General features: G+C 71.7%; 1 protein-coding gene across 2 annotated transcripts; it reads right to left on the reverse strand.

Annotated features, from left to right (window-relative positions):
• GRAMD4 (GRAM domain containing 4) lies at positions 1-27,935 on the reverse strand. Of its 2 annotated transcripts, none has more exons than XM_037513372.2 (19): positions 27,897-27,935; positions 13,598-13,808; positions 12,526-12,646; positions 8,776-8,896; positions 7,999-8,057; positions 7,147-7,279; positions 6,813-6,838; positions 6,464-6,555; positions 5,743-5,834; positions 4,972-5,020; positions 4,168-4,239; positions 3,895-3,938; positions 3,718-3,827; positions 3,339-3,493; positions 2,720-2,864; positions 2,354-2,447; positions 1,831-1,915; positions 1,203-1,271; positions 1-1,112 (listed from the first exon to the last, which is right to left on the reverse strand). In XM_037513372.2, the coding sequence occupies exons 1-19, from the start codon at positions 27,923-27,925 to the stop codon at positions 1,011-1,013; spliced, it is 1,809 nt and encodes a 602-aa protein (XP_037369269.1). In that variant the 5' UTR covers positions 27,926-27,935; the 3' UTR covers positions 1-1,010. The 2 variants fall into 2 exon arrangements, with proteins under 2 accessions (XP_037369269.1, XP_037369270.1); XM_037513373.2 differs by lacking the exon at positions 27,897-27,935 and adding an exon at positions 15,447-15,466.

Here is a 27,935-nt window from a genome sequence, read left to right on the forward strand (position 1 = left end):
CGGGGGGATGCATGGGCCGCTGGCCGGGGAGCCCCCACCCTGCTCCTCGGGCCCGCGGGGTGACCAGGGCCGGCACCGCCCATCCCTCCCTGAACCAGCAAATGAGAATTAGAGCAAAGGTAAAAATGACGTCTGAAAAATGATACAAAAATAAGAAAAGCAGCCTGCTCTCTGTAAAAAATAGAATCTTCTGTTCGTCAAAAAACGACTTCAGCGACGCCCGTGGGGCTCGGACAAGCCGAGCGGGAGGGCGCCGGGGGGTGCGGGCGGACCCTCCGCAGGGCTCGGCCTGTCCAGGGGGCTCTCGGCGGCCCCTGTGGGAAGACTGCCAGACACCGGGGTGTCTGCCCCAGCCTTGGGGCCCTGCTCAGTCACCCCCAGACCTGCTGGCCTCCCGAGCGTCTCTGCACGGCCCACACGGGCTCGTCGCTGCGTTGTGCACCCACCTGAGCCCCAGGGCCCCCTCACCCCAGGCGGCGCCACCTGCAGGCCCTGTACTTCTGAGTGCCCCCCAAAGCTCGGGGCCCCCAAAGCCCGAGGGGACATTCTGCTGGGCCCCGTACCATGAAGTGTTCAAGAGATGTGCTTCTGCCAACCCCCTCTGCAGCCTGGTCAGCTGCTGGTAGGCCTCCCGGCCGCCGGTCAGGCCGAGGCCGCAGGAGGCTGTGGGGCCTCTGGACGAGCAGCTCCCCGTGACCCTGTCACCGCGTCCTCCCAGGGCTCCAAGCGCTCAGCTATGGCTTTGGTGTGCGGGGCGCCCGTGCAGCAGGGCGGCTGTGCCGCCCCCCTGCCGGCCTCCGAGGACCCTCTGCCCTCCGCCCGACATCCTCACTGCCAGAGGGCCCGCCCCAGGTGTGCCCCGCCCTGCCCTGCCCTGCCCCGCTCCACAGGAGGCGCCCTGCAGAGCAGCGCAGCAGGGCTCATAGCTCATCACCGGGCCCCGCTGCTGCCCATGGCCAAATTGTTAAAAAAAAAAAAAAAAACTCCAGCCGTGCCCAGGAGAGCCCGCACTAGCTGTCGCTGCCCGAGGCCGCCGCCGTGATCTTCATGTACTGGCTGAAGATGGTCTCGAAGGCCTCGTCCCTGTGCACCATGGCGCCAAACACCAGCGGCTGGGGAGACAGGCCAAGAGCTGCAGGCCGGGTCCAGGGCCACCCCCGGCCACTGACGTCCCCTCCCCTGGCCACCCGCCTGGCACTCACCTTCTGGGTGGACGGCGTGGACACAGCGATGCCCATGCCTGACCCGGGCAAGACGGACAGGACCTTGTACTGAAAGACGGCAGGACGCCGGTCACCCGTGCTCTGCGGGTCCCCCACGCCCCAGGGTGTCCTGCCTGTCACAGGGTGAGGGCAGCCGCACAGAGCAGCCCTGCACGTCCCTGCCCCCTCCCCCCGTCCCAGTGGGGACACCCCTGATACACCACCAGAGTCCTCCTCCACAGGAGTCCTGACACGCCAGGCAGCCCCAGACCCACCCACCCGGGCCTGGGTGCACAGGGGAGCAGGTGGGCCTGGCCTCCCTGCTGAGCGTGGGCACCAGCCCCTTCTGGGGACACTGCACCCCTACGTCCACCCTCTGACCACACTGGAGGGAGACTGGCTTGGAAACTTGGGGTACAAACAGCAGTTGTTGCATGGAGGCCGAGCAGGCCAGGCCATGACCACGCTCCATCCCTCCCCCTCTGTGGAGGTACAGGGGCTGATGTGCGGCTGGCCCAGAGAGGAAGTGGGCTCAGGGCAGCGACACCCATGGTGCTGAGGGCTTGGCATGGGCCCTTCTGGAAGGGAGCCCTAATGTGGGCAGGAGTCTCCAGGGGGCAAGGCCCACCTTCTGGATGTCCGTGATGTCCACCAGCCGTATGACCTTGTTCCTCTTGGACGAGCCAGACTTGGAGCTCTCAAAGCACAGGTAACTGCAGGACAGACGGGCGGGAGCTTGAAGACCAAGGGCCCCGGCCGCCCAGGCCCCCGGGGAGAGGGCAGCCCCCGGTGCCAGGGCCCACGACTTCCCCAGGAGGGCGCTGGCCTAACTGATGTCAGCTAGGGCACCTCCGGGGGATGCCCCGGGGGCTCCCACCCATCCTGACCTTGGCTGATGCTGAGGCAGGGGCCCCCCAAGGCTGAGGACAGCCCCCACGGGCCTGCTCAGCACCTCCCACACCAGGGGCGGCCCCCAGCAGGGCTGAGCCACGCTGCACCCCAAGGGGGGCTGAGCACCCAGCACGGCAGCACCCGGCATGCGCACCGCAATCAGAGCACCCGCCACCCTTGGTGGGGCCACCGGGCCGCAAGCAGCCACGCCCGCCCCGCGCTGTGGGGAGACGCCTGGGCGCCGGCGCGGCCCCACTCACTTCTCGGTCACATAGAGCACCCCGTTCCGGATGTAGTCCGTGGGCATCTTCCGGTCCCGGTTGATCAGGCAGCAGCGCCAGCCGTGCTCGCACACTGGGGGCGGGAAGGGCTCAGGCCCACACCCAGGGGCGCCCTCTGACGGGGGCTGGGGCCCACCCACCGGCCGCCCAAGCTGTGCCGACTTCCGGCAGCCCCCGGGAGAGGTGGGGCAAGGGTGGAGCTGCCTGTGGGATCGGAGAGCAGAACCCCGCAGGGGCTGAGCCGCTTTCCAGATGTGGGGGAAGGTTCTGCTGTAAAGCCATCTGAACGTTCTTGCGGACGCTGGGCTCCTCCCCGCACCGCGGCCTCCAGGCCAGGGGCGCTACCTGCCAGCGGGCGCTCGTTCTCCGTCAGGTTGAAGATCTCGTGGAAGTTGCCCTTCTTGGCGCCGTGGAAGCGGCCGGCGTCTTCGTCCTTACTGAGGCCGGCGGGCGCGCTGGACACGTAGCTCCGGGAGGCGGCCGTCTGCAGCTGTGGCGGCACGGGCGTCAGCCTTGCGGGCCGGCGGCTCCCCGGGCGCCCAGAGGGCCCACCTGCACCGCCAACGTGTCCTGGCTCAGGGCGCGGTGCCACGGCCTCCTGCCAGCCTGGGGTACCTCGGCTGCCGCCTGGACTTGCTGCCCAGACCTCGGAGCTGAGGATGGCGGGGGCCAGCTCGCACCCACAGAGCCCCCCGCCAGCAGCGCGGCACCGCCCTTGCTTGTCCGGCTGCCCAGGCCTGAGGTGGGCCTGGCTCACAGCATCTGCGTGCAGATCCGGGGGCTCGGCCGGGTGGGGTGCTCTCCAGCCCAGCCCCTCCGCCCCGCATCATGCGGCTTTGCCTGCGCTGGTAACGCAGAGGCCCCGGCGGGGCTCTCAGCTGTCTCAGCACCGCGGAAAGGCAGGAGGCACTGCCTCGGGGCCCGGCGCGGCCCTGTGGTTGGGGGATGCCATGGAGACGCTCACCCTGCGGGGCACGGCGGTGCTGGAGCGCTCCTTGAGCTGGGGGTCTGTGGGGAGGTTCTTCCAGATGATGTAGGGGGTGTCGTACTTGGCGCGAAGCCGCGGGCAGCGTTTGAAGATGAAGTCGATGAGGAAGAACTTGACTCCGGCATAGAGCCCTGCGGGGGCGGAGAGCCAGTTCCGCGTGCCCCCGAGGGATCCGTGTCATTATGCCCCAGGGCCAGCCCAGGTTTTCCCGGTGAGGGCTCAGGGGGTGCCAGTGACACCCCAAGCCCACGGACACCCGGAGGAAGGCGTGCTGTGCCAGCATGAGGGAGCATGACCGAGTCTCCCCTCTAGTCCTGCAGGGCCGTCCCCGGGGCCTCCTGGCCCCAGCACTCACCCACGGCCAGCCCCACCAGGCGGTAGGGGAAGAAGCAGGAGGTGAGGAAGGCAGCCCACAGGGCGACGTACAGCTTCTGCGTGATCTCCGGCTGCACCCACATGAACAGGCTGGAGAGAGAGGAGGGCTCAGCGGTGCCCGCCCGCCCGCCGCCCGCCTGCAGGGCCCAGGACTCACTTCTTGATCTTCTCCAGGATGTCGGCCATCTTGCCAAAGAGGTTCTGCGTGAGAAGGGGCGGCGTTACGACAGCGCGGGGGCCGGGATCCGGCCGAGAGGGCGACAGGCCAGAGCCGCAGGGCCCGGGCAGCGGGGGGCGCCCCCACCAGACCGAAGGGAGCAAGAGGCCGACAGGCAGGCTAAGTGGGGGCCAGCTGACAGCGGATGGACAGGCCTGAGTTCGGGGTGCTGGGCCCCCGGGGGCTGGAAGAAGCCAGCACGGGCGGCAGTACCTGCGCCTTCTGGGCGACGTCCAGCACCAGCTGGAACTTCTCGGACACGGTCAGGTCTTCCTTGGGCGGCTCCTTCGGTCAGAGAGAGAGTTTCCGCTGACAGAGCGGCACAGAGGCGTCCGGCGACTGCGACTTGACCAGCCGGGGCCGTCCTTGGAGGCCGCACCGGTGTGCGTGGGGGCCACCCCGGCAGATACCCCCTTGGCCCCCGGGGGTGCCGGGTGCCGGGCAGCCCCGCAGGCAGGAGCCGCACACTCGACAGACGACCTCCAAGGCCCCTCACGCCCACCTCAGTCAGGGAAACAGCCCAGGCAGGGGCAGGGCTGGCCATGTCCTGCCTGTGAGGGTCATCCCGCTGGACCCTCCCAGGGCGGCCTCCTGCAGGAAGCCCCGCCCCACCCGGGGCACTCAGGCAGGCACCGGTGCGGCCGCTGGGGGCCCCTGAAGCCGCCAACCGCCCTCCGGCCCACGCTGCCCGGGGCCCCACAGAGGCCAGTCTCCCCTGAACAAGGCCCAGCGTGAACCACTTGTGCTCCCCGGTCTCAGCCACAGTCACTCACCACAGCTGCCCTCAAAGCGGGCACAGCTGCGGGCCATGGGCCGTGGTGGCCAGCCAGGTGGTCTCTGTGCTGCACGCCCGCTGGCCCGGCCGACTACCCCCGCCCGGGACACTGGGGGCTGCAGCGGCCCGGCCTGCCTCCCCTGCAGGAGGGGCCCGGGTGTGGGCAGGTGGGGGGCCGGGCAGCTGGGGCTGCAGTCGGGGCGCCGGCTCTGGGGACTGGCGGCCCTGCCCACAGGACTCACCACCGCCTCGGACACCTCCGGCACGATGCTCCACTGGATCCTCCAGCCCCTGCGGGCAGGAGACAGCTCTCAGGATGGCGGCGCCGGCGGGTGGGGCTGGGGAACCTCAGTCCAGCAGGGAAGGGGTGCCCCACAGTGCCGGCCGAGGGACAGGGGCTGCCCTGGACCAGCAGTGTACCGGGCTCCCAAGGGTGTGCCCTGCCTGGGCTCCCCGGGAGCAGGTCACGGCAGCCACACCTCGGCCAGCTGCGCCAAGTGGCGGCCAGGCCCTCGCCCGTCTAAGCTTTGCCTTTCTACGGAAGAAAGCTTCGCAAGAGCCGCCTCAGGCAGACCCGAGAGGCGTCGAGAAGTTAGGGTGTAAACATGCATTTTGCCACAGCTGGGTGAAGCCGGGAGCAGGAATGCAGGGCCCCCCTCGGGCCTGGGGGAGGCCAAGACCCACTGCTGGGGCATGGGGAACCCTGGGGTTCTGGTTTCCCAGAGTCAGCCCGGCCTCGAGGTCAGGGGGTGCCTGGAGGGCACTGCAGAAGCCCAGGCGAGGCCACGCGAGGCCCAGGTCACCCAGCCTGACCCTAACTCAACCTGCACCCCATGCCAGGCCCGAGACCACAGAGCCCCACAGCTCCTGGCACACCACCCCAGTGGGGACCCCTCCTGCGGCAGCACACCTGGGGGAGCCCCAAGGGTGACCCAGTGCCAGATGCCACCTCCCCTCCTGGGCTGGGCCAGCACGTGACGGTGGGGGGCACAGCCACGGCCCCCACCACCCACCTGGCGATGAGGTAATTGAGGGACAGCCTCAGGATGGCCAGGAACAGGAACATGGGGACGGCCCAGCCGTGCCACACGGCGTTCATGTACACCTGCGGGCCGGGGCGGGGGGTCAGGGCGGCTGCGCCTCCCCTCGGCTCCTGCCAGGCTGCCCGCCAAGGGTCCCAGCCCTGGGTGAACATAGCAGGCCAGGGAAGGGCCACAGGGCTGGGGGGCAGCAGTGTGGGGAGGCCGCTGGGTGGGCAGGGGGCTGCACGCCCCGGAAGCAGGAACAGGGCTGAGCCCCGCAGGGGACCCACTGGCCCGCGCTGGGTCCAAGCCACGCGTGAGCCCCGCACAGTGGGTCAGAGCCCGCGGCCAGGGCCCCTTCGTGGTGGGCCTGCCGCCCAGCACAGAGGCGGGTGAGCTCAGGGTGCGGAGGGGCGGCGAGTAGGTGGATGGTACCCGGGGAGATCTGCGGGTGGTCTTCGCCCCTGGGGGACGCGGCCAGAGCCAGCTGGGTGCCCCGCGCCCCTCACACCAGCCAGCTGGGGCTGCTGGGCTCGGAGAGCACAGGCCGGGGCGCACCCTGGTCCCTGGCCGGCCTGCACACCCGCCCGGCGCGCGTCTCGGCGGGGAGGCTCCCGCCCCAGAGCGCGGCGCCAGGGGCGCTCCTGGCTGGCGGGCGGCAGGCCACCTCGCGGAGGGAGGGGTGGCCCAGGGGCGCGGGCGGCACACTCACGGTGAAGGCGATGGCGGACGTGTAGACGGAGTACCAGTCAGATAAGGCAGAGAGGTTCTTCACGAAGCTGGTGACCGGCTTGGCGCCCCGCTCTGGCACACACGGGCTGCGGTCAGGCAGCCCGGCCCGGTGGGCACGCGCAGGAGCAAAGCCCACCCGAGCCCGGCGCCTGACCACGCGGCCGGCGCTGCCCGGGCCGCCCCCGAGGCCCGCGATGGGGGACCGGGCCCTCTGCCAGGGCGGCCCCGAGGGCGCGGACACCCTTTTGGAAGGAATCCCGTTGCGGGGAGACGGCTGAGCCCCACCCGCCCGCCCGCCCCAGGCTCGGGCCGGCCCGCCCGGTACTCACTCAGTCGCCTCATGTTTTCCGTTAACCTGCGAGAGGGGGCGGCGACGTGTCCACCAGTGCCGGCAGCACGAGGGCAGCACAGGGACCCCGGGGGCGGGAGCCGCACCCCAGCACGGGCCCGCGGCTGCCTCCTGGGAGGAGGAGCGTCTCGTGCGCGCCCCCCCCCCTTTGGGCCCCCCCAGAACCAGACTCGAGGGCGGGGCCCACCCCGGGCACCTGCACACCCTGGGCCGGGGCTGTGGCCCTGAGGGCTCCCCCCAGGAGGAGGCACGGCGGCCTGGGAGTCGCCCAGGGCTGGGCAGGGCGGGCGCTCACGGCGGCCCCACCCACCCACCTCCGGGCGCTGAGGGGCTCCTCCGTCTCCACGGTGCTCTCCTCCGGCTGGAAGCGGAAGTCCTCCACGTACTCCCCGAACTTCTCGTAGAAAAACTTCTGGAAGCGGGAGCAGAGCCCCTGGCTCCGGCGGTCTGTGGGTGAGGCCGAGCCGGGTGAGGACACCGGGGCCGGGAGGGGCACCAGGCGACGCTGGGTGGGCTCAGCCCGACCCACGTCCCTCACGCTCCCGTCATGCCGCCGGCAGTGGGCCCGGGGGCGCGTGGGCAGCCGGGCTGCGCCGACCCCCGCTTCCCGGCCACACTGGTGTGTCTGGGTCTGCCGGCCGGGTGGCAGCGGGGGGCTGGCCAGGGCAGGGCAGGTCTGGCACGGCCTTTGGACAGCCGTGCCCTCAGGACGCAGAGGCGCAGGACTCTGCGGTCTGTCTGCTCTGCCGCCCGCAGGGGGCGCTGTCCAGCCAGTTAGGGAGTGGATGGCACACATGGTCAGCACCAGGACCGGAGGCTGGTGCAGAGGTCAGGGGCGTGGGCAGGGCCTGGAGTGAAGGGTCAGCAGGCCAGCCTGGCTCCTCGGAGAGGCCTCTCACACTGGGTGACTGGTGGGCTGTGGGCCCAGAAGGCCGTCCACGCGGACGCTGGAATTTCAGCCCCACCACCCCCAAGCCACCCCCGGGAGGGCGATGCCGGATGTGGACGGGGACAGAGAGCACGAGTTGGGGCAGGAGGGGCTGGGTCCTGGCTGGGGAGGGCGGCACATCGACCCCGCGCTCGCCTGGTCACGCACAGCGACGGGTGAGACACGGCGGCCCTGCCAGCGGAGCCCGGGCCACCCCCCGCCGCCCCCTGGGGCCTACCTGCTCCGTTGGCTGGCGCCGGCCCTTTCGGGGGCTGCTGAGCCACCTGCTCCTCGGTTCTTACAGAGGGGGGAGGACAAGGGAGACCTGGTGAGTGCTGGGCCCCAAGTCCAGCCCGTGACAGCACGGCCCCGCCAGCTCCCGGGCCACCTGCCCCTCCTCGGTCCTGGCCAGCGCGGAGTGCCCTCGAGACGGGTGTGTGTCCTGGCTGTGAGGGCGCGGCGTCAAGGCCCTTCCTGCCTGCTCGGAACACGGCTCTGGCCGCATGTGGGCTGGGGCCGAGCACGGGGCGGCCGGTGAGGCGCTGCTGCTGGTCTGACAGCTTGTGACAGGGCAAGTCCCCACCCTGGGCGCTGCCAGTCACCTGGCGGGACAGGCAGGCCCGTGGGTGCGCGTGTGCTCCAGCAGAGGCTGGGCCAGCAGGTATCCAGGGCGTCACGCCGGCGACCGGCCCTCCCAAATGGATGTGGGCCCCAGAGCCACGTGCACTCACGGCCAGGGAAGGAACAGGAGCGCCCCAGCCCCGGGTCCTTCGGAGCAGCCCCCGCAGCATGCAGCGGCCACTGGTCAGCCCCGCGGGCAGGGTGTGGCGGTGGGTGGGAAGGTGACCCCGAGCAGGCGCCTGGGCCAGTGCCCCCATGCCTGGTCAGCAAGGGCCACGCCCCCACCCTGGGACTGAGGAGCCCGGTCCAGGGGCAGGCGGCCGCAGCGGTCACCTGGTGCGGGGGGCGGGCTCTGAGCCCTGCCCACCCAGAGGGGAGGCCCAGCGGCTCTCACCTGGCCCGCAGTACCTCCTGGACCTTCTGCTCCAGCTCCGCTCGCCGCTGCCGCTCCCGCTCCAGCTCCTGCCTCAGCATCTCAGCGTTGGTCTCCTCCCGCAGCTTCCGGAGCTCCTCCTCTACGGGGGACCCCAGGTGAGCTCGGGGCGGGGGGCACCCACCACGCCTGGCCCGCTGCTCTCCAGTCCTGCTGGGAGGGGCACCCCACAGGCCAGACCCCACATCGGCAGGACCCAGAGGAGGACGAGGCCTCTGCGCATCTCCCCCAGGGCCGGCGTCTGTCCCTCAGGTCTCTCCCAAGCGGGGTCAGACCTTCCAGACCGGGCCTCCCCTCGGCGGCGCCTCCCCTCCAGCCGCCCAAGCGCCTCTGCTCACACGCAGGGGTCACCGTGCCTGCCCCAGGCCGTTCTGTAGGCGCTGCCTCCACACCCGCTGGCTGGACCCGTCCACCGGCTCGGGGTTCACTCCCAAAGCCCGGCCGCTTGTCCAGTCTGCCCTGCGCACCCAGGCTCAGACCTGACCCACGTGTCTCCAAAACTGATGGTTTTTCCCCAAACACGGCCATGCCGAGCCGTCGCACAACTGCCGCGAGGTGTGGCCAGGCGGACACCCCTCAGCTGGGGCTGCCACCACCCCGCTAGGCCCAGGGAGGGCGCTCAGGGGGGCCGGGAGGGGCAGGCGGGTGTGAGGACTAGCTGCCCGGGCTCCGGCGACGACTGAGCGCTCCTGGGGCTCTCAGAACCCAGGACCAGCCGCCATGCCAGGCCGGGCCCCTGTCTGGGGGGTGGGCCCTGTGCACATTGGGGTGGGGAGGGTCTGGCCTGCAGCACAGGGCACAGGGCTGTGGGGCTTGGGGAGGAGGGAATATCTGTCTGGGGGTGAAGCTGCAGGCTCCAGGGGAGACAGTGCCCAGCACCCCAGGAGGCCTGGCCAGCGAGGACACGGCCCGCTGACTCTGCCCATTCCCACCAGGGTCACCAGGCCCCCCAGCGACCCCGCGCAGACCCTGAGTCGCACGTGCCGAGGGAGGGGAACGGCAGCTGCGCTTCTGGGGCTGTCCTGCCTGACGGCTCCCGCCCTCCCTGCCGCCTGGCCCCGGCAGCCTCCCCCACGGCCCCATGCGAGTGCCCCCAACGGGCAGCAGCCGAACGCTGGCGTCTCTGAACGCCTGACGGACACCCCAGGCCCCTCCTGCAAGCGTGTGTGGACTGTCTGAGCCTCTGCACCTGCCAGGACGGCCTCCCCCCAGGCCATCTCACCCCAGGGCGAGGGCGGATGAGTGGGGAGGGAGCAGAGCGGGCGCCACACCTGCTGGGGGCGTGGCCCCAGGGAAACCCGCCTGCCCCTCCTGAGTGGGAGATGCCCGGGCCCAGAGGAGTGTCGACCTGACTCCCTCGGGTTTGGCTCCTCCTCCAAGTGCCCCCTCCTGCAGCTGGGGACCCCAGCCAGAACCAGCCCGAGCGGGCACTCCAGGGGCTGGCGGGGAGGAGCTCGGTCAGACGGGCACCCCTGTATGGACCCCACGGCCACTGCTTTCTAAGGGGCAAGGCCGGGTGCTCCAGACACAGCACTGTGTGGGCGCATGTCACACGGTGCCACCCCCAGGGGCCGGCCACACCCTGGCCCCCACCACACCTCCCTGCGTCTAGGGGGAGGAAGGGCAGGGCCAACAAGCTGAGTGGTGGCTCCGGGCACCGGGCTCATGGGGGATGCCTGCTTGTGCCCACCCGTAGCGGGGCGCAGCTCCCCGCCACCCTGCTCCTGGAAGCCACGGAGGAAGGAACACGCTCGAGGCTCTTCCTAAACCCGCAAAGCAGAACTCTGGAGCAGGGGCCTCCTGGCACACGGCCCAGCCGCAGTCGAAAATAAGGCCGACGATGACCCCTCAATGAAGCCGGGCCCCGGCAGGCGCACAGCCCGGGAGAGCTGGGGCGTCGCCCAGACAGGGGGGCCGCTCGGGCCCCTTCCTTCAGGGGCTCCCGGCCCCCCTCCACCACCTGGGTCCTTCCAGCAGGGAGACCACGCCCTGCCCAGAGCCACTCTGGGCTCCCGGCTCGCAGGCCGACTCCGGCCACCTGCCCGGTGCCCCTCTGTCAGGGGAGGGCAGGGCCACCAGAATACCCGAGGGCCCCAAGAGCACCCACACCCTTTCAGACACACGACGGCCCCGGGGCGGAAGCGGCAGTGGAGGAGGGACAGGCTCCCCACTGAGGCCAAGGCGCCCCTCCAGCGCTGGGCTCCAGGGGGGCCGGGGAGAGGCGCCTGCAGCGGGGGCCGAGCTCGTCCGTCAACAGGGCGCAGGCGACGGCTACGCTGGCCCTAGCCTGAGAGGGACTCGGCCAGGGACCTGCCAAGGACCTGCCCCTGGGGCCGGGGCCAGAGGGCGGAGGTGAGGACGCATCTCAGGGGAAGGGCAGACCACCTCTCCCCCACAAAGCCTTCGGGAGACAGACAGACCGTGACACCGAAAGGCAAGCGGTCACGTGGGGGCACGTGGGGGCACCGTCCCCTGCACACGCGTGACCTAGAGCCACAGACTGCTCCAGACAACCGTGAGAACGAACGCACGCTTCACACGCGGCGTGTCCGGCAAGCGGCGCCGGGTCCTGACGTCCCGGAGCCCACCAGCAGCAGGGCGGGGCGGGGCGCGCGGGGGTCGGGTCAGCCTGCAGAGGGAGGGGTGCAGGCCTGGCCGCCTGCTGGCCGCCAGCCACAGGACAAGGACCTGCAGGGGGCCCAACAGGAAGGCAGCAAGGGGTTCCTGGGGGCTGGGGGCAACAGCCTGGGGGGGCATCTACGACACTCAAGGGAAATAGTCTGCTGCTGGGACACTGGACTTGTGGCTCTTGTTTTTAAAACGCGACGCGCGCCTGCTGGACTCTCACGGGCGAGAGGAGAGGCTGCTGGGGGCGGGGGGCAGCGATGGGGAGGGCTGGGAGGGCGGGTGGAAGAGGCACCGAGATGGGCTGTTTCTGCGGCTACCCGACTTGCTCAGGATGCAGGAGGCCACAATGCCCCCCACCTTTGCCAGAGCCATGACGGCCACTCCCACGGCAGGAGCGCCCTTGGTACTCGAGGACACCCCGCATCGGGCCAGGCGCCCTGGGCTCCCCAGGGGCTCGCTCCTGCCAGCCCTGCCCCACCTGGGGACGCCCTCGTGGGCCTCTGCGCCCCCCACAGTGCCCAGGGCCCTTTCTCGGGCACCAGCTCAGTGTGGGCACGGTTCTGGGCCGGGGCCTCGCGTAGCCATGACAGTGCGTCAGGCCATGCCCGCCGGTAGGTCAGGCAGCCCCTCGCGCGCAGAGGGTTTGCCTCCCAGTGGGTGTCTCCTCCCAGCCCCGGCCTCAGTGTCTGTGCGTGTCGAGCAGGGAGGACGAGGGGGGAGAGCAGGTCTGCGAGGCCCAGCGGGCCCTTCCCGAGGCTGCTTGTGGGCCAGGTCCCTGCACACAGCGCCCGCCACGGGCCCCCTGCCTCGACCCGCCCGCCGCAGACTGAGCAGAAATGGAACCCCAGACCCCTCGGACCCCTGACTTCTGAGTCAGCTGCTGCAATGCGGCGCCCCAGGGCCCGCAGACGCCGCCTCCCAGGACTCCCTGCGCCCCGGAGCGTCAGCCGCGGGCCGGCTGGTGAGGCAAGGGGGGCTCGTGCCCAGGACAGACGCGGCCCCGCGGTGACATCCCCCCGGCCGCAGCTGCCCCTGCCAAGCCCAGGGCCGCCCGGCCCAGCCGCGCCACCCGGCCGGACTCACGCAGGAAGTGCTTTTCCAGGAGGGCGATCTCCAGGTGGCCTTTGATCTCGTTCAGCCGGTCAGACTCTGTCCGGGTAAAGTCCTGGATCCCCGCAGCCATGACCAGGGAGCCGGGGCCAGCCTGGAGGGAGACATGGGCGGGCACTCAGGAGCCAGGGAGGCCCCGTGCACGCCACCCCCGCTTAGCCCCAGCCCCCAAATCCAGAAGGGCCGCCTTGAAACCACAGATCACCTCGGCCTTGCCAGCCGGTGGCAAGAACACCCCAGAGAGTGAGGAAGACCCAGAGCCCCGTGGGGCCACCTGCAGACACAACGCAGGAACAGACGCCCGGGCATGCCCCGAGCACCGTGGGCCGGAGGCCCGGCCCAGGCCACAGAAGCAGGGGCCTCTGGGCGGCCACGGGCCTGTGACTGCTCAGCTACAGGCCGCAGGGGGCGTGTAGGGTGGGCGCATCCGCCTGCCAGCCTGCGTAGACCTATTCAGACGGGCCCCTGAGGCACGTGAACCCCACTCCGGGCCTGGCCTCGCCTGCAGGGGCCACCAAAGCCACGGCCGCCTCCAAGCTGCGAGGGAGGGCTTGGGTTATGGGCGCCTGCGTGAGGTGTGGCGTCCCGCTGCTGGACACCTTGTGTCACCCCAGGACACTGACTGTGTGCCCTGCGGCAGCCTGCCGGGTCAGTGCTGGGGGGCAGCTGGCCGGGAAGGTGGAGGCAGAGCATGGAGCCTCCATGCTCCTCCCAACGGAGGCCGCGCAGACCCCACCCTTGGCCAGCCCCAGGACCCTGCAGGTGGCAAGGCCCAGTCTGCGCCCGGCGGGGTCCTGGACCCCCGGCTGGTGGTGGGCGCCCTGCAGCCTTCTCCGCACGTCCCGCCAACATCCAGGCTCAGGCTGCGGCCTCAGCATCTTCTCCGCAGAAGCGCGACCACCCAGAGAAAACCAAGGCGGGCGGGGAGGATGGGGCAGGACGAGCCGGCAGGGGCCCGCGCGCAGTTCCGACCCCGCCCGGCCGAGGGGCGGCCAGCACAGAGGGCACCAGGCCCGCGCAAGGGGCCCGGGCCAGGTGCACTCACGGGGTCCCTCAGCTCCTCGCTGTCCCGGGGGGCAGTGCGAGGGATCTTCAGGGGGACTTCGTCTGCGCATTCGGTGTCCGAGGCGGTCGGAGACTCCGCTAGGTCAAGGAAGTCGTCTCTCTTGTGACCTCTGAACCTGATTTTGTCCAGCCTCCTTAGCATGTTCAGCACTGAGCTTCTCTGCTTTACCTTAGCATGACGGTCGGGGTCCCTGCAGGGGAAGAGAGGGTCAGCGTCCCCTCCAGCTCAGGGCGCTGCCCACACAGCTCGGCCCTTGGTGCCGGCCCAGTCACATCCTGCCTGCAGGGAGCAGCCAATCCAGCTTTTCAGGGACACCCCACTCCCCACCGGCCCGGCCTTCCAGGCGAGTCTGCCCTGGTCCCCCGAGGCGGAAGGAAGCCAAGGTTCTCGGCCAGACCTCCCCGGCCGTGCAGCCGGCGGGTGCATGGGTGTGGTGCTGAGGGCCAGAGGGGTGTCTGCTGCTGGCCCAGGCGCACGCCAGCTTCTGCAAAGGCCTCTGCCTCCAGGAACGGGGAGCTCCAGCTTCCCCGAAAGGGTCAATAAACTTAAAGCTCACAGATCAACAAAAAGGGGACCTTAAGCTGATGAAGCCTGGGGGGCGGATCCACGGAGCGGGGGGCAGAGACCGGAGCAACAGAGCTGAGACCTCGTCTGCTCAGGCTCGTGAGGGGACCGGCGAGACTCGAGGCACATGGCCCCTGCAGAGCCAGGGTCCTCACCACGCGACAGTCCCAACAAATTGCAGGGCCAGGGGGTCCAGCCGAGCGGAGACCTCGCGGCCAGAAGACATCACCGCCGCACGGCCCCGAGCCCCCCAGCCCCCCCGCAGGCATGTCCAGGAGCAGATCCAATGCCCGCATGGGCCGTTATCACTGCGGCCAGGAGACCTGGGCGACACCCCCAGACGCCCTCGCGCAGCGCCTCCTGGCTCGGACAGCAGGGTCGGGCCCACTCCCTCCTCAGCCCAGCGGAGGGGCTCGCGCCCGGTCACTGCCGGCAGGAGGACGGGGGCCCAGCGGCGGGCGGGCAGACGCAGCACGCGGAGCACCACGCGGCGGCGAACAAGAGGAGCGAGCGCCGGTCCCGACAGCACGGCAGTCCGCCCTCCCTGGAGGGGAGGACGCGGAACAGGGCGGGGCAGACAGAGCCCCGGGACGGCCCTCGGGAGCACGGGACAGACAGCGCAAAGGGACAGACGCAGAGAGCCAGGCCTGACCCTGGACCCGAGGCTGCCGGGGGGTGGGGGTGGCCCAGGCCGGGGCCCGCGCCAACGGCGCGGAGTTAACAACATCCACGCACAGGGCGGGGAGCCGCACCCCTGCACCAAGCAGCATCACAAGCTTCGGTCGCCTGACGGAGCTGCCAGGACACCCCAGCCCTCGGCGCCCTTCACAGCGACCGAGGGTGAGGGGATGCGGCAGGCGCGGAGCCCTGGGGTCCTCGCTGCCCCGGGCTGTGCGGGGCCTACCCCCCCGGGGGCCTGCTTCCTTTTCGTCAGCCCCAGCAGGCAGATGAGGGGCCACTGGGGGGAGCGGGCGGAGCTCAGTGTCCAGCCTGAGCCGGGGGCCTGGGAGCGAAGGCCGAGCAGTCTCACCTGCGCCCCCAGCCCTGGCTCCCACCGCTGTGGTCACCCCCGCCCCAGCCGGCCCTCCCTCCACCTGCCAGCTCCCGCCTCCAAGCGCCCACCCCTCACTCCCCACAGCCGAGGGGGGCCCACGCCGCAGACACCCTCCCCGGAAGCGGCCCCCCTCGCCGGCCCTGGGCAGAGGCCACTCGGCACAGACCTGCCGCCCTGCTGCCCACCGCACTCAGGGGGACACCCTCATACCTCCACGTGGACGGGGCCTGGACTGTCCCTGCGTGGCACCCAGGCCGGCTCAGAGAGGGCACAGCGCGCCAGGGGCACAGGAGGGCGCTGGGCCGGGCTGGGAGACGGCCGCCTCCGCCCGGGCACTGGGCAGCCGCGTTCCGGCCCTCCGCCGCGGGCCTGAGTCCAGCAGAGCTGGCCCCGGAGCACGCAGCACGCTGCTCTAGAAACCCGCTGAATCGCTCCTGCACACAAAGGCGGCAGTGTCCAGGACGCCGGGCCGGCCAGCCACAAAAGGCTTTATCTCACGCCCTCCCCCCAGCCCGAGACTTAAAACAAAAGTGGTTCCCGGTCTCCAGGCTTGCCGCGGCCCCGGAGGCACGGCTCGGCCCTCCCCGCCGGCCCTCCGCTGCGGCCCAGCTCCGCGCCCAGACCCGCGTCCTGCCTGGCCCTGCCCGGCTTCCGCGGGCGGCTCTGACCCTGGGTAAACAGAGGCCGTTTTCCCACAGCAGGCGCCCCTGTCCCAAACCACACGCCCGGGGACCCAGCTGTTGAGCAAGAGCTGTGCGCCGCCCTCAGCCGCGGCCCGGGCTGGTCCCTGCTGACCGCCTGGCCAGCAGCCGGCCTCTTCCTCTGGGAGGACAGCCCCAAAGCCTCACGGCCGGGTGGCGGGAGGGGCGGCTGAGCGTCCAGAGGCTTTGCAGGGGACACGCGGGCTGGGGGAGGCACCCACCAAGCCCCAGTCTATTCAGCACCCCAGCGGCCCCCACCCCAAGACTCATGGACGAGAGGGGCCTGTCCAGGAGCCTTCTCCCTCGTCCTGGACTTGGGTCTCAGTCTTGCCAGATGGAGATGCAGGGGCCACAAACGCTCCTGGCATAAATACCAGAGGGCGCTGCCAACCTGGCCTTGTACCTGCCCACCTCCCAGGAGCTCCACTCCGGACCATCCACGGCCCGCTGGTCATCTCTGTGGCAGGGGACTCGGCACAGAGAGCAGCATGTCCAGCAGCTGCTGCAGCCCAGGCCTCCCCGGGGCCCTGCATCCCGTGACTCCAGGCTTCACAGCGACCACAGCCGACAGCCGGGTCCGAGCCAGGTCCCCGTCGCTGCTCCCCGCCCCCACCTGCCCTCTGCCCGGCTGGCCACACGGTGCAGGAGTGTGGAGGCCGGAGGCCTCCTGCCCACCACCACCCAGGGCAGCCCCTGCCCGCCCCTCACCCCCGCTGGGCCCGAGGGCCGACACTCCAGGTGTCCCCACCTGAGCGGCTCCTCCGCCAAGCTGACCCGCTGTCGTGCGTCATCCCGTCTGGTTTGGCTCGGAGTCCCGGCTCGGAGTCCCGCCAACACCCTGCTTGGGGCCAGCCCTGCTCACCTGCCGGCACCCGCGGCCAGCACGGCCCATCCTGGGGAGCTCTCGGCAGGCTCCACGGCCGCAGGCCACCACGGCAGGGCTGCACACACGGGGCAGGGGGCGCAGCGTCGGGGCCACGCCAGCCCCACAGCTAGGGAAGCGGGTTCCCTCTCCAGGAGACAGTGATCGCGGCTGGCCTGCCGCAGGGACTCGGCGCTGAGGCCACCAGGGACGCTGTCCTCAAGCCGTGCTGGCCGCCACCCTGGAGTCCACGAAAAGTCATGAGAAATTTAATTCCAAGGCCCCAGCCATCTGGGTGCTTCTCCAGGAGGACGGAAGCCGGACCCCCCAGCACGGCCTCCAGGGCTCTGGGCCCCGCTCAGGCCAGGCCCAAGCCCCTCTGCAGGGGCTGCACCACAGCAGGGAGGGCACGGGTGGCAGGCCGGGGCACAGCAGGTACGGGGTCCACACCAGGGTCCTGGGGGGCACAGCGGGAGGGGGCAGGAGAGCAGGCAGGGTCTTGCTGAGTGGGCACCCCCTCCCGTGTGAACCGGGGTGGTGTCCGTCCCCTTGAGGTGGTTGAGAACATCAGCCGCCCCCTAACCCCTCCCCCCAAGCAGAGGGAGACAGGGACAGCGACGGCGCTGACGGGCCAACGCTCCGGGTGGACTTGCACAAGTGGCCGCCAGGCTCGGATGGTGCTCCCCGGGGGGCGCTCCCCTGGACGGTGCACCGCGGTGACTGCGGGCGAGAGCTCAGTCTGCAGGTGCGACAGGGGTGAGAGGAGACGGCCCGGCCAAGCCTGCATCCCGGTCCCGACAGCCCTGGCCTCTGGGACTCTGCTGGCCACTCGCATGAGCCCAGGTCTTCCCAGCAGCCCCGCTCGGGGCCACACGTCCTCCTGGCCGCACATGAGGCTCGGCCGTGGGTACGGACGGGGTCGCCTCCGCACCCTGGTGCAAAGCACGGCTGGGGGGTCCTCCGTGGGCAGCCCCAGCCCTCCCTGGCACGGCCACATGGGCCTTTCCTGCAGGAAAGCGAGCCCAGCAGGAGCACCCACAGTGCGGGGCCGCGCGGACCTCGCTTTACGAGCAAATCACCCGAACTAAGCGCGCACACGAGACCCTGGCAGGAGCCCGTTCCCAACTCCCTGTCACTCAGGCTGCCGGGACACGGGAGGAGGCAGCCGAGGCAGCTGCAGGAAGCCCCTCGGGTGTCTGGCATGCTGTGGCCTCCCGCCCGGCCCCGGCCACTCCCTGGGAGCGGCCGGGCAGCGCCTGCAGCGGCCGGACCTGGAGTAGGTGCCCTTTGGCCTGTGAGCGGGGCTGCTGCCCAGGGGCGGCAGGGGCCCCTGCGGGCGAGGCCGGGGGGCTGAAGCTCAGGGCCTGGAGGCCGTCCTCACTCAACTCTGCCGTGGATGAAGCGTGGTTTACGCCAAAGTGGGCGTGAGCGTGTGCGTGCGAACGTGTGTGTGCGCGAGTGAGTGCGTGGAGCATGCGCCAGGCTGGGCCGTGGCATCCTTTCCACCCCGGTCCCCAGGAGACACACCGTCCGCACAAGACCCTCAGAGGGCAAAGCCCTGGCCGCGGGGGGCCGGGCAGGCCGGAGCACCCGCCCCCCTCAGCTCGTGCGGGGACAGCGACGGCACGGGAGGCGCCAGGCCGAGGGGGGCGCAGTGGTCACGGGAGGACAAACCCCAGTGATTTCAGGAGCGGAGGGCCCCGGGCGGCGCTCCTGGAACTTCAGTCTGAGGCGGCGGCGGGCACAGGCAGGGTCCCCGTGTGCCGCTGCATTTAGGTACGCCCGGAGAGAACGCAAAAGCGCCATCTGTGAGTCTAACGTGGGTCCACTGAAAACCTCCAGGAAGGTGTCAGGGGACACGAGGTGGGCAGGCAAGGACCACAGGGCCGCGGGCAGGCCAGAGGGCCGTGCACCAGACGCCGGGCAGGCCTGAGCCTGGCTCACAGGGAGGCACCAGAGCCCTGAGCATCACAGGCCTGAGGGGCTGGCAGGACGGCCGGGAGACCAGGCTCCAGCTAGGGGGCGGGGAGTCCGGCCACGTGCAGCCAGTGCCAAGGGCAACGCTGTGGAGGCCGCAGGGGACACGGGGAGCAGGCGGGAGAAACGCCGGGAAGGAGCCGCCTGGAGGAAGCGGGGCTGGAAGGTCACGGTGAGTCTGCGTGGACCCCCACTCCGTGCTGGGGGCCCTGGGCGGGAGCTGACGTTCTGCCCCTGCTGGGGGCTGTGAGCTGGGGAACCCCGGGCCCGAGACGGGCAGAGACGGCCCATCCGAGCACCCTGGAGAGCCCTCTCACAGCGCGAGGCCCCCTCCCCAGGACCCGCGGGGCAGGGGCTTGGGCGCAGAGCCCGCCGCCCGGCGCCTCCAGGCAAGCTGAGACCTGCGGGAGCCGCCTCCTGGCAGCCCTCCGGGAGAACGGGCGGGTGCGGGCGCGCCAGGGACCCCCGGGTCTCTCGCCAGGAGGCCCCACATGGGGAGAGCCCGGCCGGTCACTCCCTGTCAAGGCAATTAAGAAAGACGCGTGCACCGGCTTCCGCCAGCACCTCCGGCCGCCCAGCTGCGCACCTGGACACGCCTGCCCCCGTCCAGGCCGCCTGCCGCCCGCCCCTCCTAAGGCTCTGCCGGGCTCACGTTCCACGGGAGACGCCGGCCCCTCGGCCTCCGGCCAGGGCCCCACTCACCGCACCATCGCACCCCCGCGCCGTGGGGCTTCAGGCGCTTTCAAGCACGGCGCTCACGGACACAGCGCGCAGGCGGGGCGGGGGCCAGGGACGGGGCTGGAGGCCGGGGGCCGGGCCGAGGGCAGCTCCGTCCGCCTCCGTATCCAAGGCGATCTCTCCATGCGCCTCTCCTGCCGGAACCGCCGCGTGGGCCTCCCCTCCCGGCTAGACCCAGGACTGGCGGCAGATCCCCAGGGCAGGGCGGGCCCCATGGCGAGCAGGCCGGGAGCTGGCTGAACCAGACGGACAGGCTGGCACAGCGAGGGGGTCCACCCCTCCCCGCACGTGTGGGCCCGGAGCCCTCCCCACACCGCACCCCAGGATCCCCGCAGCAGGCCGGCGCCGGGTCAGGGCCCCCCTCTGCCACCCAGAAGGGGGTCCGCAGGCCAGCCGGCAGCCCCCGCCCGCCCCCAGGCGCCGCCTCCACCCGCCTGTCACCGCGAGGCGGAGCAGCTACCACGTCCTGCCCACTCACACCTGTGCCAACTGCTGCCCTGGCCAGCAGCCGAGCCAGGTGAGACGCAGCCTGGGCCCCTCGCAGAGAGCCGGGGCGAGGGAGGAAGCCAGCGACACCGCCCGCAACTCCCCTCGGGGCGGGGCTGTGCCCGGGCTCGCCTGCCAGAGCACACCGAGTGACTCCCTGAGTGACTCCCTGGGGTGCGTGCACGGAGGGCGTGTGGCGGGGCGGCTGCTCCCCCCCCCACCACGCCGGCTCCTCAGCTCCCTGGGTCAGCCAGGAGGGGGCGACGGGAGGAAAAGAGGCCCCGTCGGGGCCAGGGACCTGGAGGGGCTGGCCTTCGCACCTGACTGCAACTGGACGGGCGCCCCTGCCCAGCAGGTGACCACGAGCCGCTGCCCTGCACACAAGCAGGGGCCGGGGACAAGAGGGCTCCAGCTGACCTGCCTGATGGAGCCCGTGTCCCCCTGGAGTCCCCCACTTGGGTCCGGGGCCGCTGGCAGCCTGGACTTGGATGCTGCTTGCTGCCCCAGGAGCACGGCCCAGAGCGCGCAACGCGGGCGGGGCCCTGGAGTCACAGCCCGGGACGCCGAGGCCGGGGGACCTGTGCCAATGGCCTATTTTCCCAGCGCCTCTCGGATCAGCCCAGAAACCCGAGGCAGGTTCTCTACAAGCCTGAGGCGCACGGTCTCTCCAGGCAGCTTCTGGGCCTGCCGCACGCTCGAGACGCGGCCTGGCACCTGCGGGCTCTGGGCCTGGTCTGGGGGCACACGCAGCGGGGCGCAGAACCCACCTCCCTCCATGCTTTGCCCCACAGTAGCCCTCCCAGCCTGGACAGGTGCTGTGGGCTGCCCAGGCCACCACGGCCCCTAGGTGACCGGGGACACCTGTCCTCTCTGGGGCGTACCCCAGCGACGGCCATCCTCTGCCCGGGCCCCGGGGGCCTCCTCCCCAGCCCCCCTCTGCCCGGCCCCATCCCTCCTCCCCGCGCAGCTGAGCCAAGCCCTGGCCTAGAATGCTCTCCATCCCCCGGCCGTGCCTACTGGTCCTTCCAGTGCCGTCAGAGAAATCAGGGCGGGAGCTGTCAGGCCGGGGAGTCGCGGGACCCGGCAGGCGGGCCTGGGCGTGGGCGGCCGGGGCCTCGGTTTAGATGGCATGAGGGTGAGGGCCCGGCTTCTTTCCAGAGGCGAGCTGGGGGCGCGCTGCACCGACAGCAGCTACGCCCGGGCGGGAGGGAGTGGGCCGGGCTGTGCAGACGGGGCCGGGCTGTGTGCACGGGGCTGGGGCCGGGCACGGGGGGGTGGGGGGGGGCGCCGCACAGGGGTGTGAAGCCGCGTAACCTCAGTGAGCAGATAAGCAAGCAGGAGAGAGGGGTCTCCGTCCCTCCTCAGCTGGGGCCGGGGGCAGGGGCTGGGGCGGGGCCCTCCCAGGGCCTCCGTGGGGACTGACAGCATCACCCCACTCAGGCTTGTAAGTGTGGGGCCCAAAGCATCCGCCCACTCTCTGAGGCACGGAAGTGAGGTCCTGGGGGGAGAACCTCGGAGAAGGGGATTTCACGGTCACGTCCGTCCAGGCCCGAGGGACGGAGAGGACAGTTACCCGCTCGGGCCTGGCAGCTCCGGGCCCTTCCCCAGCGGCTCCCCGGAGACAGACACCGCTGGCCACGCCAGGTGGAGGCCCGACACCCAGGGCTTCCTTCCCCACCCTACGGCTGGGGCTCCCCACGCGCAGCCAGGACCGTCAGGGACCCCAAGGACCTGGCACGTCCCGAGCCACCCCCAGCCGCGCGCCCCGCTTCCGCCCCAGGGAAGAGCGGCTGGGCTCCAGCTGGCCTGCGCGCCCGCCTCTGCCCTGTCCTGTCCCCACCTCCTGGGGCCCGACCGATGGCCTGGGGGATGGGGGGGGGCGGAGAGAGGACGGGGAGGGGGTTCCGTCCAGGTGCACCGCGGAGCTCAGATTCAGGGTGTGCAGCTACAGGCTGAGGACACTTGGGTGCCAACCCGACCTTCGCCCGTCTCGCTGCTGTGGGTGTCTCTGCGCAGCAGGGAAGTGCCAGGAGTTGCCAGTTGGCGGCCGGCCCCAGGCCCTTCCCCTGCCAGACCAGGTACCCACGGGTGCCCCTGTGCTTCCAGCTGCCTCCCCTCCCGGCCCGTGCGGTCCTGACAGCACACTGGTGCCACCGCCCACCCCTAGGCCCAGCTCAGCCCAGGCTCTGGATGCGGCCTGGACGAGGCCAGCTGCCCCCCATCCCGCGCCCCTCCGGCCCTCAGGCATGGAACAGGCCGCCCACCTCATTGCCCAGGGCCGCCCGGGGCTCAGCTTCCTCCCAGCAAACAGTGAGTGACCGCCTGGAGCCTCCGCCGCTGCCGGGCCTGAGGGCCGGGCTGGCCCTGAGAACGTCCCTGGTCTGCCCCCTCTGGGTCCCCATCACGCCCCAGCCCGCCCCACGCAGGCGCTCACACCTCTGCGACTTTCGGACGAACAGCTGCGTGAGTCACACCTGTGAGTCACACCTGGCCGCGTTCTCAGCAGAGGCAGTTGAACCAAGCGCCCCGTCCCTGAGGGCGCTCTTTGACCAGGTCGCTCTTTCACTAGATCCACACACAGCCTGGGACCGGGCGGGGCGGGGCGGGTGGCATGGAGCGCTGGCCCCGCGACCAGCGGGCAGCACGGACCTGGAGCCTGGGAGGCCCGTCCAGCCCAGCTCGCGCGGGAGCTGCTGCCACTGCTGGGGACAGGGTGCGACAGGATGCAGACCCTGGGCGCCCAGGCCAGCCCCAAGAGAGGACAGGACAGCCGCGACTCCGAGTCTCTTGGACGTGGCCCTCCACCCCCCACGACTCCCACGGCGGGGCCAGGCGCCGCCGTGGGCTGATGGACCTGGCGGTGGCCCCACCGTGTCACGTAGCCTGAGTCCGAGCACTGAGGCTGGCGTGTTTCTTTTTTTTTTAAGCTCTATTTATGCACACAAGAACCGGGGTACAGCCCAGATGCGCGGGAGGGTGAGAGAATTCCCCAGAGACAGGGCGGGGAGCAGAGCAGGCAGATCTGCTGACACACACTGCTGAGGGGCGCAGCGGGGAGACAGGAGAGGGCTGCTCGCCATGCGGGTATCTCTGCGGCCGGCGGGGATCGAACCGGCGCTGCAGAGGCCGCGGACAGCTGCACGGCCCTGCGCCCAACCGCTGCGCCACCGGCCCACGCTGCGTTTCCTTTAACTACTCGGCCTCTGGAGGTTTAGCGCCGACGCCCTGGGGCAGGGAAGGCGACGGGCGGGCCCTGGCTGTGCCAGGTCCAGAGCCCGAGCGTCAGGGCCTCGCTCCCACCTGCGGCCAAAGACCAAGACACCCCGGCCAGGCTCCCCCACACAGCCGAGGCCGTCGCAGGCCGGGGAAGCCCGAGGAGCCGGCCGGCCGGAGAGCCGCCGGGACTCGGCCAGCGGTCACGGCGACGGGGTGGGGCGCTGGGCGCGCGAGGACCTTACGTGAACAAACAAAACCAAAGGCCGGCTCAGCAGCAGCCTGGGAGGCTGGTTCTCCGCGCAGCAGCGTCCGGCCTAGTCGAAGAGAAAGGAGCCGTTCCCCCTCGAGGGCCTGGCGGCAAGACGGGCAAGCCGCGAAACCAGCCGCGGAAGGAAGGCTCGTCAGGAGCAGAAACACAGGGTCCCGGGCCCTGCAGCTGCAGCCCCGCGCCAGACGGTCCTCCTCAGGCCAGCCGGGGAGCGCGGGAATGTGGGGCCCCTGCCCCCAGGAGCTCAGAGGCAGGCGGCAAGCGGACGGCCACACCCAGGACGAGGCCCTGACTTGGAGGGAGCGGAGGGCCAGAAAGGCTTCCCGGGGGAGGTGACCTAAACGCTACGGTTGCGGGGATCACGGAAGATGAGGCGAGACGTGAGAAACAATCCGCGGCCCCCGCACGGTGGGTCAGCCTGGAGAGTCCAGAGGGGGCCGCGGTGAACCCAGACCCCTGGGCGGGCGGGGACACGGAGCCACCGAGAGTCCCGAGGTGGCCGGGCCGCTGGGGCTGGGAGGGGCCGCGCCGGGTCACCCCACCGACAGAAACATCTGGAGCTGGAAGACCCCGAGATGGGGCACGGACCGACCGCTGCGGGGCGGGGCAGAGAACGGGGGAGGGTGCCGGAGGGCGCGGGTTTCTTCGGGGTGACGGCACGTTCTAAAGTTAGACTGTGGCGCCGGCTGCACAAGGTGTGATTCTATTCCACGCCCGTGAGCCGCGCACCCGCAGCGGGCGGAGCCTCACACGACCAAGATGCTCAAGATTCAAACAAGCCTCTCGTGCCCAGGCCAGCACCCCTAGCTGGGCTGCACCCCCAAGCAGGCCCTGGGGCCAGGAGCTGCCGGGGAGGGACGTGAAGGCAGAGCTGGGCACCTGCCGACAAGTGCGTCATGCGCGGCCCTGACCCCCCCCCCCCCCCCCGTGGCAGCGCCGCCGCGTGGCAGGGAGCGCGGGCCTCCAGGTGCCCACCTGCCTTCCCCGGGGGCCGCCGGCAAGGCCACTGCGGAGCACAGTGCGCAGGGAAGTGGACAGGCAGGACGGCAGGGGAGCGGCCAGCAGGGGGCAGTGCCTCTCCCAGCGGGGGGCTGCGGGCGGCCTCCCCAGCACCAAGGAGCAGTGAGGTGCCTGACAGGGGTCTGGGTCCCTGGGACGGGCGCCCCACCAGGCAGGGAGAGAAGGCGGGGCCCTCTCCCCGGGGGCGGGTGCCCCCAAACCCACTCGCTCTCTGGCGGGGCTGGGGAGGGGTCCCGCGGCCTCCTGTGCCTGCCCCCGGGGAGGGCTAGAAGCAGCGCCTTTCCCTCTGCTCGTGGGGAGCCCGACACGGGCGGGGGGAGTCTCCCCAGGGGCTGAGTGCCGCCGTGGCCCTGAGGGGCGCGTGTGGATTCTCCCACCGCAGCTGACTTGGGTTTGCTGGCCCGGGGGGTTCTGGGGAGAGCTGCTCACACCCCGCCGGCAGGGACAGGGGCCGCGCCAGCCAGCACGGAGGCGGAGGGAGGCGAGCACCCCCACTTCCCAGAGGGGAGCCAAGGCCCAGGTCAGCGACGCCTCCCCTGGGCCGAGCCGGGGCAGCGCCCTCGTGGCAACACAACTCAGGCCCCCCGCGCCCCCATCCTCCTGGGGCCCTGCGCTCTCCACCCGGGCTTCCCGGGGTGGCGGGTTGGGTGAGGCCAGCACGGGCCGGGGCCACCCCGGGCTCCAGACCCTTGGCCGAGACCCTCACTTACGAGTGACCACTGAGACCACAGCGGCGGCGGCCCCTACGAGGGACAACGGCTGCCCAAGGCCGAGTTAGGCACAGAGACCCCAGGGGCCCCCGCCTGGGGTGCCCGGGCCCTCTGCAGGGGGCTGGAGCCCAAGGCGAGCCCAGCACCCGCCCGCAGGGCTGGACCTTCAGCCCACAGCAACGCCCGCTCCCAGCCACCTCCGGAGGCCTTTGCTCCCAGCCGGCGCGCCCTGCACAGGGGTCACGGGGGAGCCCGGCTGCGGCCCAGACGCCTGGCAAGGAGCTGAGCCTTCAGAGGGGGCCTCCCACCCCTTCCTGTGCACACGGCCGCGCCCAGGACCCGCCCACGGCCCCGCCGAGCTCCCGCCACTGCCTGACAACGCCCTTCAGCGGCCTCACGGGCGGGAGCTTCGCCCGCTGCTCAGCCACGGGACACCTGGGTGACAGGAGCGTGGCTTCCCGGCGAGGGGACTCGGGCCCACGGGAGGTCGGCGCAGCCCACCCGGCTCCTCCAGGCCTAAGCCCAGAGCGGGCTGGGACCAAAACGCTCCGTCCCCGGCATCCCAAGGCCCGGCCAGCACGGGCTGTCCAGGGGCGCGTCCCCGGCTCGGCCAAAGGAGCCTTCTAGGTTCTGCCCAGGCTGCTATTGGTGGAAAGGCCACGGGGATCCGGCCTAAGCCCATCCAGGACCCCGAGCCCCCGAGGCTGCAGCATTCCTGAACCAAAGGCCTGCAGGCTCCCCCGGGCGGCCAGGTCCACCTTGGGACCCCGGCCAGAAGCAGCCCCCCAGCCAGTGCCCGACTCCAGCCGCTCCCTTCCCACGCCCGTCCCCCCGTTTGGCTTCAAGTTCTGTGAGGGCGGGAGGCCGGGTAACACCCAGGCCCCAGCAGCTCCGCACAGGCAGGCGCCAGACCGCGGCCCCGACACGCAGGACAGCCTCGTGGCCCTGTCTAGGGGAGCGGTGGACACACAAACGTCTTTCCAGGGGGCACGTCCCTGGCAGCAACGGGCAGCCCAGAAAGGCTCATGGAGTGCCCACCGGGCCCCTGGGCAGGAGACCGCGCCCCCGCACAGAAGGGCCATGCACGGCAGATGAGGGCCAGAGCCCCACAGGAGGGGACCCCGAGACAGCGTGGCTGGAGCCCGGGGGCACAAGGCGCAGCGGCGGGGCTCTCACAAGTATCTGCTTCCAGGGGGAGACTCGGGGGCACATGGCGTGAGCGGAGACGGCGGGACCTGTGGGTCACCCTGCAGAAGCACCAGGGGCGCATCCACCCTCCAACTACTCGGGCTCCCCCGGGGCCGGCCCGGCCTGTCACCAGCACAAGGGTGGGACGCGGCACCAGGGCTGCCAGGGCTCGGGGCTAGGCCGGCCGGACCGTGGGCTGCTCGTCCTGCTTCAGCCTGTCCTCCGGCAGAGAAGGCCAGCAGGGCGGGCGGGGCTGCTGAAGGTGAGGCCCGGGAGGCTCAGGAAGGCTGGGGTCAGCGGGCCGGCCACCCATCTGGCCCCGGCACCCTCTGGGCTGGAGAGAGCAGATAAGGCAGAAGAGGCACAGGGGACTCAAGGGCCAGTGGCTGGAAGACCACCCAGTTCTTCCTCTGTGGGGGGCCCCTCCCGCGGGAGAGCAGACGCTGCTGGAGGCCGCTGGACCGGCTGCCAGGTCTGTGCCTCACACCTCCTGACAGTTTCCAGGAAACGGCTTTCCTGAGCGCGAGCCGCCGCCGGACAGCCGGACAGCCGGGGATGAGGGCCCACCCCAGCCTCGCCCCGCAGCCAGCAGCCGAGAGGCAGGGAGGGCAGAGCCGCGCGGGGCGCCCTCAGGTCTGGGACCGGCCGGCACCCGGTCACGAGATCGCGCTGCCGGACTGGGGGTTCACAGGGCCTTAGTGTTGGGCCAGGGCGGGGAGGGCAGGCAGGCCGGGGGCTCGGGGGTGTGCAGGCGGGAGGAGGCCGCACAGGCCCGGGCCCACGCAGCCCTGCCCACACAGACCAGGCCCTGCCAGGCGCAGGCAGGGCAACCGCCGCGTGGTCAGAGGGGCCTGGGCTGCGGAGGGCAGCTGGGCACGGGGCCCTGGGGAGGCTGGTGCGCCCGAGCCCCTGCCCCGGGTGCGCGCGCGGCGTGGTGCCCTCCTCCGATGCTCCACCAGCCGAGCCTGACCCTCGCCTGACCCCTCCTCTAGCCGGTGGGGAAACCGGGGCACGGGGGACCTCAGAGCCTCCCTGCCCAAGGTCACAGAGCGGCACCCCGGCTCCGCTGAACCAGCGGCCCAGCCCGGCGGTCCGGCCCGGCGCCCCGCGCCCCACGCCCGCGGGCCAGGGCTGCCGGGAGGCGCTCCCCGCTGCCCCCGGGGGATGGCGGGCAGGGGCCCCGCGCCCCCAGGCTGGCGGTGCCCGCTGGGCCCACGGGGGCTGGCGCAGCCCCAGGCAGGCCCAGCGGGCGGGCTGACCGGGCCTGGGCCCCGCGGCTGCTCCCGGGGGCGCGAGCCCGCCCGGCCCTCCCCGCCCGGCCCCGACAAAGGAGGGCGGCCGGCGCCCGCCGGCCCGGGCAGGGCGGCCTCTGGGGCGGGGCCGGCGGCTCCCGGGTACCGGGGAGCTCGCGCCCCCGCCCCCCGGCCCCCCCCACCCCCCCCCGGCCGGTCCCGGGGCGCGCGGCGGAGGCCGGCCCCGCGGGGCGCCGCTTACCCGGAGCGCAGGTCGGGGCCCGCTCGCATCCACGCGGCG

This window comes from Talpa occidentalis, unplaced genomic scaffold (genome assembly GCF_014898055.3).
Source record: "Talpa occidentalis isolate TD23 unplaced genomic scaffold, MPIMG_talOcc4v2.1 talOcc4.16, whole genome shotgun sequence".
NCBI lineage: Eukaryota > Metazoa > Chordata > Mammalia > Eulipotyphla > Talpidae > Talpa > Talpa occidentalis.